The sequence below is a fragment of the Ambystoma mexicanum genome, chromosome 13, assembly GCF_040938575.1.
Source record: "Ambystoma mexicanum isolate Mex_15411 chromosome 13, UKY_AmexF1_1, whole genome shotgun sequence".
In the NCBI taxonomy this organism is placed as follows: Eukaryota; Metazoa; Chordata; class Amphibia; order Caudata; family Ambystomatidae; genus Ambystoma; species Ambystoma mexicanum.
The window spans coordinates 767991134-768008702 of record NC_090938.1 but is presented as its reverse complement, the minus strand read 5'-3'; the positions used below and the strand labels follow the sequence as shown (position 1 = coordinate 768008702).

Genomic DNA, 17569 nt, shown 5'->3' with positions numbered 1-17569 from the left:
GGGTCAGATGGGCTCCCGAGTGAATTCTATAAGACGTACAAGCAGGACGTGCTCCGCCCGCTGCTCGCCATGTTAAACGAGGCGTTTGAACAAGGGAGGCTGCCGGAGTCTCTCAGGGAGGCGGTGATAATCCTGCTTTTAAAACCAGGTAAGCCAAGCTCGGACTGCGGGTCCTACCGACCCCTGTCCATGCTTAACCAGGACAGCAAGATCCTTACGGCTGTGTTGGCAAACAGGCTTGAACGTGTCATAGGGAAACTGATCCATCCCGATCAAACAGAGTACGTCCCAGGCAGGAATATAACCGACAATCACAGGCGACTCCACCACATAATTGAGCAGACAGAAAGGGACCCGGGCAAAATGACGATTGTTTCGTTGGATGCCATTAAGGCGTTCGACTCGGTGAGGTGGCCGTGGTTGCTGGCGGCACTTAGGGAATATAGCATGGGGCCAGGGTACCTGAGGTGGGTTATAATGATTTATAGCATTACTCATATAAGAGTCATCAAACGGGTGCAGGACAGAAGGCCTGCGGAAGTGCTCACTGAGCAACCAGATACGGCTATTGAGACAATGTACGATATTACGGAGGGTGGGCATGAAATATCTCGCATATACGAGATACTGATGACTAGGGTGGGTAAGGAGGTGCTGCAACTAAGGCGTGATTAGGAGGAGGAGTGTTGGATGGACAATGGGTTAGAGTCCAAAGGTACCACAAGAAGGTGTCCCGCAACGCAAGGCTCCAGCAGATACAGCTATACGTCACCCATAGGGCATATATCATCCCCAGTAGGATTGGCAGGTTTGGGAACCCAGCTGTACAAAAGTGCCCACGGTGTGGGGAGGTGGAAGCTGGGCTGATACATATGTTCTGGGCTTGCCCGGAGGTGGGTAGATTCTGGACAGAGATTAAGCTACGCTTAGCAGAGAAGGGGATTGTATTGGAGGTGGAGTCGGTATGGGCATGTATGCTGGGGGTGTTCGCTAGGCCGTGCAACCTGAAGCACAATAGTAAAATGAAAGACCTGACCTACATCATGGCCAAGCGGAGAATCGCAATGTGCTGGAAGTCTGCCCGGCGCCCCAGAATAGAGGCATGGTGGGCGGACCTCCTGAAATGGGCAAACGCAGAAACAACAGTCTGGTATGAAGCAATCAGCAGAGGGGGGGAGGAAGAAGTGGGACCCCTGATAGAATGGAGGCAACTGGTGATCACAATGACAGGTACTCCCCAGGCGGGCCTCAGTGAGGATGATACGAAGGAGACGAGCGAGTGACATGAGATACGTTGGCGGTCGGCACGGAAATAGGGGCTCTAGTTAAAGGGGTGGGGGGAGGACCGCAATGTTTGATGTATAAACATAATGTAGCAGACTTGTATGCAAATGTCCTCAAAGTTGTAATGTTCGGTGTGTTGGTAATAAAATAAATAAAACATTTTTTTTAAAACGAATGTATATTTTAGTGATATGTATTCGTTTTTAAGTGTAATAAGTTTTAACATGTCTTAATATTATTTTAAACTGCCTTCTTATTAACTCACTATTATGTTAAGTATTCTCATTTTATTTCTTATGGTTGAATATGTCTGATGAAAATAATATGTAAAGTTGTAATGTACAACTAAACCAAATAAAAAAAATAAAAAATATACATAGTGTGCCCTTAGGCTGCCTCCTAAATTGGAAATACAGTGTGCACCCTAAGGTCCCAGACCCGTCTAATGCACACTGTGGTTTTTTGGCCAGACTCTTTCATTCCTGGCCTTTCACATACTATACTTGTGCTTCTGTGCACCCTTAAGAGGGCGCAGCGAGGGTGCCTTTTGCCACCAGTCAAGTCACACACACAGAGTGTGCTCTTCGGCCCTTCTTTATAAGACACACTATGTGAACTCTATGCTGCAGAGATACCTGGCAACCACTCAGGTGTGTGGTTCTCTTCACTGTGCAGCTGCACGTGCTGGACCTCCTCCTTTAGGGGTTCACTGTGGCTATAATGAGGGCCATCATATCCACAACGTTACCCATCTATCGTCTTCCTCTGGGTGGCTGGCCCCACTAGTCTCCTTGACCTACATACAGCACATACTGTGTAATCCTGGACACTAGTGTCTGGAATGGGAAGCATTATGCACGGCCACCTTTCGCCCCAGAGCTATAGTGCAACCTACGCAGACCTACAGCACACATACCTTGTACTCCTGGGCAGCCGCTGGAATGGGGAGGACTGTGTAAGAACCCATCCCCCTCCATTTCCCTATTGCACACATACCGTGTACTCCTGGGCAGCCACAGAAATGAAGAGCATTGTGTGAGAACCCACCCATGTCCCAGACCTACAGCACACATACCTTGTACTCCTGGGCAGCCGCTGGAATGGGGAGGACTGTGTAAGAACCCATCCCCCTCCATTTCCCTATTGCACACATACCGTGTACTCCTGGGCAGCCACAGAAATGAAGAGCAGTGTGTGAGAACCCCCCATGTCCCAGACCGACAGCACACATACCTTGTACTCCTGGGCAGCCACTGGAATGGGGAGGACTGTGTAAGACCCCATTCCGCTCCATTTCCCTATAGCACACATACCTTGTACTCCTGGGCAGTTTCAGAAATGAAGAGCACTGTGTGAGAACCACCCATGTCCCACACCAACAGGACACTTACCTTGTACTTCTAGGCAACCGCTGGGATGGGGGCACTGTGTGAGAACCCCGCCCTGCTACCACCGCCATGTCCCTATAGCACACATACACCTTGTACTCCTGGGCAGCCTCTGGAATGGGGAGCACTGTGTAATGACCTCCCATGTCCCAGACCTACAGCACACTTACCTTGTACTCCTGGGCAGCCTCTGGAATGGGGAGCACTTTGTGAGCTCTGTGACCCTTCGATTCCCGGCAGATCACACAGATGGGTCTCTGGTCATCCTCGCAGAAGAGTTTCAGTTTCTCTTCGTGTTCTCTGCACAGATTCTCCTCTTGGGAGGTGTTGCTGGGGGCGTGAAGCTGTTTGGCTATTTCCACCATGTTCGCTGCTAGCTTGATGGGCCGGAGAGTTTTGCTCTGTGAGGTTTCCCTGCACTGAGGGCAGGGGAAGTTTGCCTCCAGTGCCTCCCAGCACTGAGTGATGCAGGACAGGCAGAAGGCATGTCCACACTCCACAGACACCGGCTCTGTGAAGTATTCCAGGCATATGGAGCAGGTGGCCTCCTCCTTCAGGCTCTGGAGCTGGGCGGCTGCGGCCATGTTCAGCTATAACAAAAAAAGCGAAATTAAGTTTCGTTTCTCATCAGAGCCCCTGAAGGGGCGTGTCCGTCCCTTCTCCTTCCTTATACACCCTGGAGGAGCGTGAGGTATTTACTGGCTGTGGGACCTGCCTATCAAGCTAAATGGGCGTGTCCTCAGAAGAGCAGGGACTGGTGTGGCCTTGGAACAAAAAGAGACCCTGGAAAATGCTTTACAAGAGCCACCCCTCCCTTATTACAGCGAATAGGCAAGAGCAATCCCTGTAAGGGGAGGATTTCGAGCGATTCCCCTACAGAAAGCTTTTGAAATGCAGTTTCAACCAATTTTTTTTTAAGCACATTTTTCCATATTGGGATTTTCCTAAAATGTCTTCTTTTTGTTGATGTGGTTTCAAGCGCCATGAGTTGTAGAGCTGCTTCTGAGCACTGTCCAGAGTTATGTATGTAACACTGCATAGCACCTTGAAACACATTTGCCATGTTTAGCTTCTTTATTTTGTGCCACTTTATTGTTAGAGGCAGGATATATTTCCATGCAGCTGTGACCCAGGCAGAAATGCTAGAGGCGGGATGGATTTCCATGCAGCTGCGACCCGGGCTGCAATGCTAGAGGCAGGATGTATTCCCATGCTGCTGCGACCCAGGCAGCAATGCCATAGCTCTCAACCATTTGTGTTTCAAGGGCGGGTGAAATCACCCGATTTTGTTTTTAGCGGGTGAGACGCCCATTGGAATGTATGGGCGAGCAGGAGGCTTGGCGGGTGAGTGAGCTCTTTACAAGGCGGGTGACACCCGCCAAAAGCGTGTGAGTTGAGAGCTATGGCAGGATGTATTCCCATGCAGCTGCGACCCAGGCAGCGATGCTAGAGGCAGGATGTTTTTCCATGCAGCCGCGTCCCAGGCAGCAATGCTAGAGGCTGGATGTATTTCCATGCAGCTGCGACCCAGGCAGCAATGCTAGAGGCAGGATGTATTTCCATGCCGCTGCGACCCAGGCAGCAATGCCAGAGGCAGGATGTATTTCCATACAGCTGGGCAGAAATAGAGAAACTGGCAGAGTATCACTGTCCCAGAAATGTGGCCGCCGAGCACAAAAACATCAGGGTTTTATAGGGTTTTACACAATGAGGCGTATACAGAAAAGTCAGTAAGATATTACATTAACGATGAACTTCCTAACAGAGCATCCTTGTGACTTTGGAGGGCTTGGTTTTGCAGCTGCTTATTAGACCTGCACTATTTGCTCAGCCTAGCCACATGATACAGACCACCATTGACAGCGGATCTCACCATTACATGCAAACAAGACCTCATCTGGGGTCTAGCACCCATGTGATCCCAGTTCTGCGTCTCAGGCACCTAGACATGCCTTCTTTGGTGATGTCTAACACGTCACTGGGTGCACCAGCACCCCGGGCAGAGGCTAATGTCCTGCTTGTATTGCCTTGTGGGCTTTCCTGTATGTACTAAATAATCCCACTTCTCGCTTCGCAACCTCCTAAACATGGCTGTGATTTTGCTCTTCACAGACAAATGTATCAGGGCGAATCCAGATATAGGGTAACCCACTATCTTAATCATATAAACAAAAACTTGATGATTCCAACATATAATTCAACATTCGGCACAGGACATTTTTACAACATACATATATGCAAAACAATCAACATTATTGGTGAACATAATACACACAAAAAAATCAGTGCAGCGTGGCCCCCAGCATTATCTGGAGCTGTATAAAAGTATGTATGCTTCATTAATAATCCTGGTATACAGTGTGAGAAGTGATGAGGTTAACAGGACGAGGAATGAAGAAGATGAGATTGCAAGGAGGAACGGAAGCAGGGGTATGAGGAAGTGGAGCGGATAGAGAGAGGTAGAGAGTTCCAGTGTAGGGGGGCAAGGAGCTGAAAGGATCGGAAACGGGAAGGGGCACAAGGAGGCGGGGGAACAGTGAGTAGGAAGAGAACAGCAGATCGGAGTGGGCGAGACGGAGAGTAGAATGAGAGGAGAGAGGAAAGGTAGGGGAGAGCGAGATCATGAAGAGATAAGGAAGTTACATTTCAGTTGAGAATGGAAGGGAAGCCAGCCAAGATAAGAGAGCGAAGAGGAAATGGAATTGTGAGGAGAGAGAAGGCAAAGGGTACGGATGGCAGAGTGATAGAGGGATTTGAGGGGAGCAAGATGAGAGGCAGGGAGGCTAAAGAGGAAAGTGGAGCAATAGAAAAGACGAGAGAAGGTGAGGGAAGAGATTAGGAGCTTAGTGGCATGGAAGCTGAGGGAGGAACGGATTTTGCGAATGTTGAAGAGGTGGTAGCGACAGGCGCGGGATGTAAGAGAAATATGGTGGGTAAAGGGAAGGGAGGAGTCGAGGTGGAGGCCTAGATTGCGAGCATGGTCAGAGATGGGGAGATTAGAAGGGGGGAAGAGACTGAAAGGAGGGGGGAGAGGGAGGGGGAGGCGAGGTGGGGGGAAAGAATAAGACTTCAGTCTTATCAGAGTTGAGGGAGATTAAGTGGGATGACATCCAGTTTTTGATAGCAGTGAGGCAGGAAGAAAGATTGTGATGGATGTCAGGAGTGAAAGACGAGAAAGATAGGAAGATCTGGGCGTCATCAGCATAGAAATGGTGAGAGATACCGAAAGAAGAGATGATGGGGCAAGAAGGGCAGTGTAAAGTGAGAAAAGGAAAGGGCCCAGTACAGAGCCTTGGGGGACACCGAAGTCCAAGGGGAGAGAAAGGGAGGTACGACCACCCCAAGAGACAGCGAACGAACGGTTGGAGAGGTAGGAGGACAACCTGCTAACAACAGGGCCTTTGAAACCAAAGGAAGAAAGAGTGTTGGGGAGTAATGGGTGATCAACGGTATCAAAGGCAGCAGAGAGATCAAGGAGGACGAGGACAGAGGATTGCTTAGAGTAGCAAGCGGAAAGGAGGGAGTTGAGAACAGAGGTGAGCGCAGTTTCAGTGGAGTGCTTAGGGCGGAATCCAGATTGAGAAGGGGGGAGGAGAGAGAGAGATTGGATACAAAACCTGAGAGTTGAGAGTAGGCTAAGCGTTCAAGAAGCTTAGAAAGGAATGGGAGAAGAGAGATTGGTCGATAGTTGGAGGGAAGGAGGGGTTAGCAGAGGGTTTTTTCAGAATAGGGATGATAGTAGCATGCTTGAAGGCGGAAGGGAAGGGGCAGAGCAGAGACAGATGTTGGAGAAGGAGGTGAGGTAAGGAATAAGAAGAGGGTAGATTTTAGAAATAAGGGGGTGGGAAAAGGGAGCGATAGCGCTGTCAGATCACGCCCGCCTATGGCTCGACATACAGACCCCCGGAAGGGAAAGAGGTCTCTGGAGATGGAGAATGCCGTCCGACATTCTAACGGACCCGGTGCAGGGAGAAGACCTAAGGGACAAAATTAAGGAATACTTTGATCTAAACGACAATGGAGAAGTTCCACTGGGAACAGTCTGGGAAGCCTTTAAGGCAGTAACACGGGGACACGCCACAGCTCAGAAGGCAGCCAAAGACAAACAACATCAAGAATGGGAAAGAACGCTCGAAAAGAAACTAACAGACATACAGGAGGAGCTAACACTCCATCCCACCAGAACTCTCAAGAAAGCAATGAAACACGTGCATGGTCAGTTAGAGATGCTCCGCAACAAAAGAGCAGAGAGATCCCTACTTTATTTAAAACAGCGATACTACATCAAGGCCAATAAAGCAGACAAATTTCTCGCAAGACAGCTTAGAGAAAAACAGAAGGCAATGTCGATCTTGAACATCAAGGATGCGCAAGGTGTACCACATACCAACTCAAAGGACATAGGGGGGGTCTTTAAGGCGTTTTACCAGGAACTGTATGCAACGGAACACCCGGACGAACAGAAACAGGACAAGTTCCTGCAATCTATTCCCATCCGGACAATACCAGCAGAAGACAAACAGGCTTTAGACTCAAGGATTACAGAGGAAGAGGTCCAAAGGGCAATAGCGGGCCTCCCCAACTCAAAGGCACCGGGCCCAGATGGCTTCACGGCCCAATTCTACAAAAAATATGCGGACATCTTGGTTCCATTCCTGACGAGGCTGCTAAACACATTCAAGGACAGTGGGAACGTCACCCACTCCATGAATGAGGCAAAAGTCCTTGTGTTCCACAAAAAAGGTAAAGATCCCACTCTCCCGGCCTCATACCGCCCGATAGCCTTAATAAACCTAGATGCCAAAATCTACACTAGAATACTGGCCGCCAGACTATCACCACTCCTCCCGACCCTTATAAACACAGATCAATCAGGCTTCATCCCAGGCAGACAAACACACGACAATCTAAGAAGAGTCATCCATCTTATAGAAAAAATAGGCATTACCCACACACCAGCAATCCTACTTTCACTAGACGCCGAGAAGGCCTTCGACGGGGTAGAATGGTCCTTCCTCCTCAAAACAATGAAGTATATGGGGTTCGGAGAGCAGTTCATAAATATGGTTAAGGCCAACTACAACTCCCCATCGATAAGAATAGCAATAAACGGAGAGGTCACTGGGAGGGTGGAGATCACTATGGGTACGAAACAGGGATGCCCCCTATCACCTCTGCTATATGCCATCTTTTTGGAGCCTCTCCTAATAAAGATGAGGGAAACGGAGGGGGTGAGAGGGATCGAGATGGCGGGCAGGCAACATAAAGTTATTGCATATGCAGACGACATGCTACTAGCCCTGGAAGACCCCGTGAACTCCCTGACAAGATCCATAGATATATTGGAGGAATTCGGGATGATCTCAGGCCTAAAGATCAACAAGAATAAATCAGAGATTATGCTCCTTGCCGGAGACAAGGAGACAACAGAAACAGTCGCAGATATGCTAAAACTAAAAATGATGGAAGAGGGTATCAAATACCTGGGGGTAACGCTAACACATAGAGTTGACTTGATTTATAAGAACAACTACACACATCTCCTGGCTAAAGTCAGACAGGACCTAGAGAGATGGTCCCCGCTTAGGATTTCGTGGTGGGGTAGAATCCAAGCAGTAAAAATGAATCTACTCCCCAGGGTGTTATACCACTTCCATGCCCTCCCAGTGTCAGTCCCCAACTCCTTCTTCAAAGCACTATCCAAAGCCATATCTTACTTCGTGTGGAATAGGAAACCTCCGAGGATCTTTAGAGCCATTCTCAAGGCACCCACCAAGGCAGGCGGCATGTCCCTCCCACACTTTAAAAAATATTAACAGGCAGCCCAACTCTGGATCCTCAAGGAATGGTTGGGGGGGGACCCACAGACGATCTGGGCAACACAAGACAGGGCAGTGGCCAGGACCCCCCTGGAAGACCTACTATGGAAACAAAAGCAACATAGACACCATAACCTCAGAGTTAGTGAGGTCATGAAAGCCACCTTCAACACATGGGACGACCAAACCAGGAAGGGAATCATGACCACCCCACTGGCCCCCTTCACGCCAATCTGCCGCAACCCTCAGTTCCCCCCGGGACAGGAATCTGGCGCCTTTGAGAAATGGGAAACAGCAGGATGCAGGAAATTAGGCGAAATGATCCAGGATAATGAAATACGATCGTTCGAGGAATGCAAAAACATGTGGAAACTTACAGAGACCGACCGCTTTAGATACGAGCAGTTAAAACACTGGCTAGGCACACCGGAGATTTTCCAGGCGGCCTCAAGGGACCTCACACCATTTGAACAGTATATAATCTCCAACCCAGGAGACAAAAAACTGGTGTCAACCCTTTATACCCACATTAACGCACAAGGCAAGGAAATAAAATGGGCATACATGACGAGATGGGAAGCCACGCTGGGGGAAGAAATAACCAGGCAGCAATGGGTAGAACTCTGGACGGGCATCCCGAAACTCACCAGGGCAGTCCAAACCAGAGAAATGTGGTTGAAAATATCCACACAATGGCACTACACCCCAGAGAGGCTCAAATCAATGTACCCGGCAATGTCGGATCGCTGCTGGAGGGGGTGCCCGGACGCAGGGACATGGAGGCATATCTGGTGGGACTGCCAAGGAGTGCAGGGATTCTGGAAGGAGGTGCGTCAGGAAATCCGGAAAATGTTCCCAGAGGCAGACCAAATGGGGGAAAGAGTGTGGATGTGCGGATTCAAAGACTCACAGGCCAAGAGACTCCACAAAACACAATGGAGGAGCTTCATGGGGTTAGTCATTGCAGCCTGGGCAACGATAGCCCAAAGCTGGAAGAAACGAGACCCACCCCTGGTATTCACCTGGCTGCAAAAGGTGTGGTCCCATATGACCATGGAAAAGATCACGCACCACCTCCAGGACCAAACCGAAACATTCACGAATATCTGAAATCTGACTACATGGCCCAATGGTGCCCACATAACATCAAAATATCAGACATGTTCAGTACGTAAATGTTCCAGAACTGAAAACTGATGAGGACCCACTCTTCCGGGGAGGGGGCGGGGGGAGTTGGGAAAAGAATTGTGTCAATGTTTATCTTTGCAACAGAAAACAATAAAAATATGTTTAAAAAAAAAAAAGAAATAAGGGGGTGGGGAGGGGATCAGAGGGTGCAGCAGTAGGGTGGACGGGGAAGTGGAAGGAGGTATCCTGTGGTGGTGATCATGTTCCATGAATGTAGGCAAGTCAGAAGTGGATTCAGGAAGGGTGACAACAAATCTTTAGAAGTTCACCCATAGATTAAGGCGTGCACTTGGATGTCTGTCGAAATCCAAGCAGGGTTCCCAATGAACAAGGATCCAGCTGTGGTGGCACGTAACATCTGCAGCTGGATCCTCTTTCATTGGGAACCCAATCAATGAGAGATGAGAAGAAAGAAAAGAATGAGAATTAAATAAATGTAAGGACAAAAAGAAAAAAAAAGAAAAGAAAGAAAGAACACCATCCCTTTTCAGGGGTATAAGAACCCCACCAACTCTTCATATTAAATAATGCCTCTTCGGCCTCTGGGTAATAGCTTCTTGCCATAGAAATGTACAGTTTACTTTTCATTAATATGTTCGAAAGCTTCTTTTTCAAACGCTAACAGTGCCAGAGTTACCGAGACTTGTGCTCCTTGTAATAGAATACTCCACCACTCATTAGCCGAAACTGTCAAAAATTGGAGAAAAAAAATCTACTCAGCCCCTTAGATCTGAGGTCTCGCAACTCTGGGCATAGCAGGGTTAGATGAAACAATGTCTCCCGCTTGCCCTTACAGAGCCTACAGGGGTAATTCCGACTGCTTTTAACTTTTCTCACTTCCAGTGTTTCTCTTGTTGGTATAAGGTTAAAGCGGAATTTCATGAACTGACTTCGTAAGAGGCTACTCTGGAATCTGGATGGATACATCAGCACTTTGCCCCTCGTCTTCTGCTCCTGGACATTTTTCCCGTATAGTCTGGATTTTCTGCAACTCTCCAAAGTCTCTATCCAGTCAGAATCTAGCAGTTTACGTTTCACTAGGGCCGGGATTGACTGTAAGGTCTCTTCCGACATGTTGAGAGACGGCAGAATTGCTACAGAGGTCGTCTTCCTTTCTGCCAGGAAGGGGTCCATCTTATATTGCAGAGCTTTGTTTAGTACTTTGAATCCTCCATCATTGATCCCCATCTGACATTTGAGGTAGAAAGACAAGGTTTTCCACACTGTCATCGAATAGAGGGAGGACAGGCCCAACTCCTCCCTTATCACCTGGATTGGCAAACATTTAGGTAAAGATAATACTGTTCTCCAAAATATGCCCTCCAGTTCAGGCCAAACCGCTGCTGACAATGAGAACGAAACCTCTGCCCCGTACATCAATATAGATGAAACTTTCATCCGGTAGAATTCGATCACAGGGATCAGCGAGAACTTGCAATGCTTCGCCTTTATTAGACATGCCTGGGATGCTAAATTCCTGGTCTTACTTCTAGGTGACGCCTCTCTTTGTGCGTCTGCCACACTGTCATTTAAGCACATGCCCAGGTAGGTTAATGCCCGTGAGTTTCTCTCATTTTAAATGCCATGCTCTATTGATGGTAGTTTTCTTGCCCCTTTTGCCTCCCAATGTCAAGATCCTTGATTTATGAACGTTGATTTTTAGGCCATTAGATTCCAGATAGGCAGTTGGAGCGTTCAACTGCTTTTGTAGGGCCACCAGAGTTTGATCTAAAAGAATCAAGTCATCGGCATAAAGTAGGCGACTTACTGTTCTCCTGCTATCCGAGGCGGGAAGCTTCTAATACCCTCGAATGCTGTCTCGAGATCTGTTATGAAAAGATTGAAGCTGGTGCAAGGGGACAAACTTGTTTCAACCCCTTAGATGTATTAATTGGAGTTGCCAAGTTGCCGCTCTTGTTCAATCTCACACGTATGGTGATATTTGTGTTCAATACCTTAAGAGCCTCTCTTATGTCTTCAGGGCACCCCCAGTCCTTGAGTTTAGCCCAAAGCATAGGCCTCTCGATGGTATCATATCCCTGGGCTAAGTCAATTGAAGCAAGATAGATTTTGTACGTTGGCTTCATCTTCACTCTTGATTTGAAAAGATTGATCAGGAACAAATTTAACGCAGTCCCAATCCCCTTGACGAATCCGGCTTGCCATCTATCATACTTTCTTGATTCCTTGCTCCATTCTGTCAAAGACTGCAAGATCAGAGATCCAAAGGTCTTACCAATTACATCTAGTAGGGCGATAGGCCTGTAGTTGCTTGGTTCAGACCTATCGCCCATCTTGAAAATTGGGACAATGATCGAAGTTGTCCATGATTCCGGAATTTTTCTGTTCCTCTTGATGATACTGAATAGGTCATACATTGCGTTGGTCCATTTCTCCGGTTCCTTCTTCAGCATACCATTTGTGATGCCGCCCGGTCACTCGGCCCGAGAGTTACTGGCCCTTTCAATCATGTTCTCAATGACATTTTTCTCGGTCGGGAAGGATCAAGAAGTTGATGTGCTTCTATCTTCACAGTGCTCTGGGTTTGTGTTCAGAAACAAAGCTCTAAAATGCTCCACCCAAACCTCAGCTGGTACTGCATTTGAGATTAAAGAGGCCTGAGGAGCACTTGTGCTGTTAAACACCCTCCACATTTCAGAGGTGTTTTTAGTTGAAACCACGTCAACATGACTTCTGTGTCATGTTGATGCATACTCCACTTGTGGGTTTTTAGCCAATTTCTGAAATGTTGTTTTAGTCGCCTAACTGTGTCTTGCGATGCAAGTTCGTCCAGAGCAGGGACCGGAATGCAGCCAAACCTGAACAGTACACCGCCAAACAGTGCGAGCCCCAGAACATTCTTTGCCTCTGGCGACTCAAATCCAAAGACTGGCTCGAGCCCTCTCACAACATGTGACACAGCAGTGCTGCTTACTTGGTCCCACCTGTCCTGGGAGCCTGTCCCACAAGCGAGATTCATAACAAGGTTCCAGTGGGGCCTCCTATTTGCCCTGATGAAGGCGGCTCATTAAGAGTAACAATGATCCAGCTGACGTATTTGGAGTTGGACATTTCCTCCGCCGAAACGTGCACCATATGCAAGGGGGCGATTTGCATTGCCAAAGATGTCTTGGGGTCTATGGACTATTTATTGACAGACCCACATTCAATACCAAGTAATCTGACCACGGTCCCCCTGCCACGTTGGCACTTGAAACATCATTTGAAAAACTAGATGCTTTACTAAACATCGCACCTACAATACCATCTGCAAAATTCAGACGTTTGTACTGCACTTTAGCATAGCCTTTATGATCTCACCAGTGATATATGCCATGTTACACGATCAAGGACTTTGTACTGATTGATGTACTGAAGCAAAACTGTGATTTCTATGTTTCCGTTTTTATTTATGTCTAAGAGTATTTGAATTCTCACACACAAAGTAGTTGTAAATGTTTTCTTGTTTATGTTTGAATGATCTTTGTCTCAATACAAACCACGTTTTATTCATTACCATGGCTGTATGTGATTCTCTTTATTTAAACCTCACCTTCTTTCTGGACATCCCTATGGAGTAGAATTTTAGAGTTTTTTTTTTCCAGTAGTACCACTAATATCAGGATTCCCGTCCACTAGGATACAATTGTTTCATTCATTGATAACATATGGGAACATACCTGGTCAGTAGCAGTACTAATTTTTCTTGGTTTTTGCGATGCTTTTGAGTCTGCTTTTAGACTTTGTCTAACAAGTCTTTTCCGTTCTTTCTTTCTTTTTGAGACCTCCAGGTCAAAAGTGTGGCGTTTAACAAAATTTGGGCGACTGTCACAACTCCTGATTTCTTTAAATGATTTTAAGCACAAGTTGCCTTGTTCGTCCTTTCCTAGTGACACTATAGGTGTATCTGGGTGCCCATTCCAAACTCTCAGTCTGTTTCTTCCTGGGGGATACCCTCAGCTCTTCTTTCAATTTAGGCACAGTGTTTAAAGGCTGCCCTTTAAAGGTTAATCCTAAAATTCTGTGGTCACTTGACTTCATCATCAAGACCTTCAAGCTAATCAAGACTGCAAAAAGGTTTTCCGACGCAAAAATGTAGTCTAGTATTTTTTCTTCAAGACCTCTATTCCAAGTTGGAGAGGCTGGAATGTCCCCTTTAATTGTTCCATTAACAATATAGCTGTTCCTATTTGTTAGTTCCTTCCTCCAATGTAAACCTCTTATTACTTGTGTGGAAGCTGACGTAATGTGGTCTCTTATCAAGTTTTATTTCCTGTCAAAACAATGGATGGTCCCCACAAAGCAAGATATCGAGGTTGGCCGAGGCTCCCCTTGCTTCATCAATTATAGATTGTATGGATCTTTCAAATCCCCCTGCCGCTGCGCAAGCTACGTTCCTATACAAGTTTAGTAGTAGCAACATGCCCTCAGATTTTTCTTGGTTAGCGCCCATAGAAAAGAACACTGCCTGTATCAGTGGCGATGGATGTTTTACCGAGATTACTTTAAAATCTCACGTTTCTTTTAATACAAGCAAGAGGCCCGCCACCGGGCGACCACTGGAGCCCTTCGTAGCTGGTTTTAAGAAAATGATGTAACCCTCCAGTAGCAGGGGTTCCCGAAGCCAGGTCTCCTGCAAACATATAATATCGTACTCTTCAAATTTCAGATCTCCCAAGCCAAAGAGGTGAGCAAAGCCCCTCGTGTTCCATGATGCTAAGACAACCTCATCGTGGGGTGCTTCTTGTTCGTTTTCCACGTCAAAATTGGGCGCTATGCCAATGGTCTTCCTGCAGCTAGAGCACTCGCCAAACAACCAAAAACTGGCTTCTTCTTCACCTATCCGCTTGTCTTCATTTGGATACTTTTTGTTTTTCAATACTTGAGAGTTGTCAACCGTAATGCGGAATCTAACATTTTTTAGCCACGTTGTCTTGTCAGGGCCTGGGGATCTCTGGTCACAGCCATGGGACCTTTTGGCCAATTGCTCCGATTGTGGCTTACATTTGTAAAAAAACGACAATCGTATTCGGAAAGGGCAAAACCCATGGGGAATAATCTCCTTCCCTACTCAAGCAGTATGTTTTTCTTCCTGAGCGATGATACATAAATCACAGCTTTGTCCAGTCTGGATTCTTCTGGGAATTCTAATAGATGGAAGTCATTCCCCTGATAGCAGGGATACAATGCAACAGGCAGAGGACTTTGGCCAGATTCTGAATAAGGTTGTCCTTCATAAATAATACTCTTTCCAAAAGTAGCCTATAAGTTTAGTTTCCTTAGAATTCGACAGGCTTATCCCCTGTTCTTTGGGCTTTTCGGGGCTTTTCATCCTGTGAATGGGATCCATTGCTGAACAAGGAGGCTATTTTTTGGTAAAGAGTTCTGAACTGCGGGCTTATGCCGCCTCGACCTTTACCTTGCTTTAATGGATAGAAGCTGTTGCACTGCACATTTACCTCTGCATCCGACTCAACAATCACGCTTCATCTCTTATTTAATGGAGAATCTTGCAAAGATTCAATGTCTAAGTGTCTTCTTTCTTCGTGCCTGATTTTGTTCTCAATAGTGACTCTCGGACTGCACCCTGATCATCGTCGCTACTTTCTTATGACTCGCTGGAAACATCTTGCCGCTCCTGCGTTCTTGGAGATAAGTCCCTCGCCCGGTCTCTTGGTGACCAATTTTCCTCCCCCTCTGTCAGTGAGTAAGTTGATAGATTCGTGAGGTCAACCGTCTCTTCTTCCTCACTTAGATCTTCTATGAACCGCCTAGGTTTTTTTTTGCTCTTTCTCCACCGCCCCTATAAGGGGATTTTTGTCTGTTTTTACAGGTGAGACCTCGTCTTCTCCAACACTTTTTGGTGGGATTAAGTTTCTCAGAACTGGGGCTTTCTTATGAGGGCCACTGGGCTGTAAATGTAGCGGATCCGCAACGTTGTTGGAACGTTTTGCAGTTGTTTTTTCTGTTTACTTATTTTCGCCTTTAATAAAACTCTTTTACTATATGGTGACTTTGCTATATTTGAGCCCTCCACCAGTTTAGAGAATATGTCAAACTTCTTCTTCGTTTGGTGATCGTTTAAGACCAGACCCTTTGGGAGCGTCACTTCTCCTGTTTTTCTAGGGTTTACGGGTAATGAACAGACCGTGTTATCTCCCTCTCCTATTAGCTCAACTAGACTAGATTCTACTTCTCAACAGCATTTTTGAGGAACCGAAAGGCTGTCTATGGGTCTTATTACCAACATGACTTATCTTCCAGTCCCTTCGTCCGGGGAGGCGATTCCCTCTCCATAATCTTTCCAGGAGAGGTCAATGAGAAGACACTGCTCCCCCTTATTTCTCCTTGATAGTTAGTCTCATTTCTTTGTTTTTCCAGGTCTAGACGTCTTTTTATTTTTGTCTTGAATTATTGGGTCAATTATACTGTGTAATATTTTTGTTATCTGTTCTGTTCAGTATTTCTTCCCAGGTTTCATTGGATGGCTGTGATGAAACCTTCGACAAACAAGAGCTTGGAATGAAGCATGGCCATCAGAGACGACTGGTTCATAATTTGTTCGCTCAATGTTTCGTCCAGTTTCATGTAGGGCGCCAGAGTTATAGTAATGGCTGCTATCAGGCTTGCGTCTATCATAGGCTTTGATGAAGACTGCTCTTCCATTTGCGCCGCTGCCATGTCCATCAAAAGATCCTCGTCTGATAGATGGACTTTCGAATGTGTAGTAGGGACCTGTGAGCTAGAGGGCGGGCTCACATTTTTATCCACGAGCCCCCGTCAAGCTACTTTGATGGCCTATGTCTTCGGACCTTGTACCCTTTTGACTTCTGCTGGGTTCATGGTCACTTTAGTCATCTTCTTCATTGCCAAAGGTAAGTGACTCTTCATTTATCCCCCTATGCCTCAGAGGACTACTGGGACCCGGGATCACAATATTAGGCTCCTTGATTGCTCGTCATACGTCTGCAATCTGTTCTCGACTTCAGACCCCTTTTCTACAGCACCATTCAAATGGGCTTCTTTATCTGTTTAACGCTAGAAGAAACGCTGCTTGGAAAGCAGGTTTGCAGGTGTGAGGCCCATTGGTTTCCAGATCGTCTTAAGTGAGGGTTGGGTCTGCTTTCTCAATTGGCTACTGGGGTTTGTTTTTCCAAATCTGTAGACCACAGGTACTTCCTTTGATTTTACTGTTCATTCATGAGATTTTACTGTAGCAACTTCCGGGGCACTGTTTTGAGATCCCCCTATGTTGCTACTAATTAATGTAATTTCCTTAGCTCCACCGTCGTCTTACGTGGGAGCTAATTCCAATAGTTTATTTGGTCGGACACCCTCTTCTTCCATAGAACAGTGTAGAGTATCTTCACTGTATTTAGCTGTCTTCGGGCCTTCTCCAACCTCTCTTTCTATCGTGTTCAGTGGAGAGGCCGTAGTGAGGGCATTTTGGACTGTAACATTCAAAGGGCACGCCCCCTGCTCGATTCGGAAGTCGCTTGAGTCCAGAAAAGCTTCCCTGGCCCTTTCTTGCCCCATTTCAAGCCTTGGGTTGTTAAGTGACTCTTTCCAACAAGGATCGGTATCCTCCTCCGCTCCCGCCACAGTGCCACCTTGTGCGTTGATTGCAAGGGATACACCGCTGGGCCCGTCCTCGCCTCTGGTGGGTATTTCCCAAGAATGTTCAGGCATACTGTTGATCTCAACGTGTACCTAGCACTCTGCTGCGGTCGGTATGTTGCGCAGCGTAGGGCTCCAACAGTGATCCCCTCTGCCTTCCTATAGCAGGTCCCCTTGCAACGATCTTCTTATTTTTATTTTTTTCCCTTCTTTCCCCCTCTCCCCTCGGTCCCGGAAATGTATTAGACTGGTCGTGTTGCAGCTGCTTGGATC

At 47.0% G+C, this 17569-nt stretch overlaps 1 protein-coding gene across 2 annotated transcripts in view; it reads right to left on the bottom strand.

The window, feature by feature from the left end:
• The window catches only part of LOC138521927 (E3 ubiquitin-protein ligase TRIM39-like), a 280178-nt gene extending 276895 nt beyond the window's left edge, over window positions 1-3283 (bottom strand). For both annotated transcript variants that reach the window (XM_069635102.1, XM_069635103.1), the window contains exon 1: window positions 2843-3283. In XM_069635102.1, the coding sequence (XP_069491203.1) occupies window positions 2843-3256 (414 nt within the window). In that variant the 5' untranslated portion in view covers window positions 3257-3283. The remainder of the gene's footprint in view (window positions 1-2842) is intronic.
• Between the last annotated feature and the right edge of the window lie 14286 nt (window positions 3284-17569).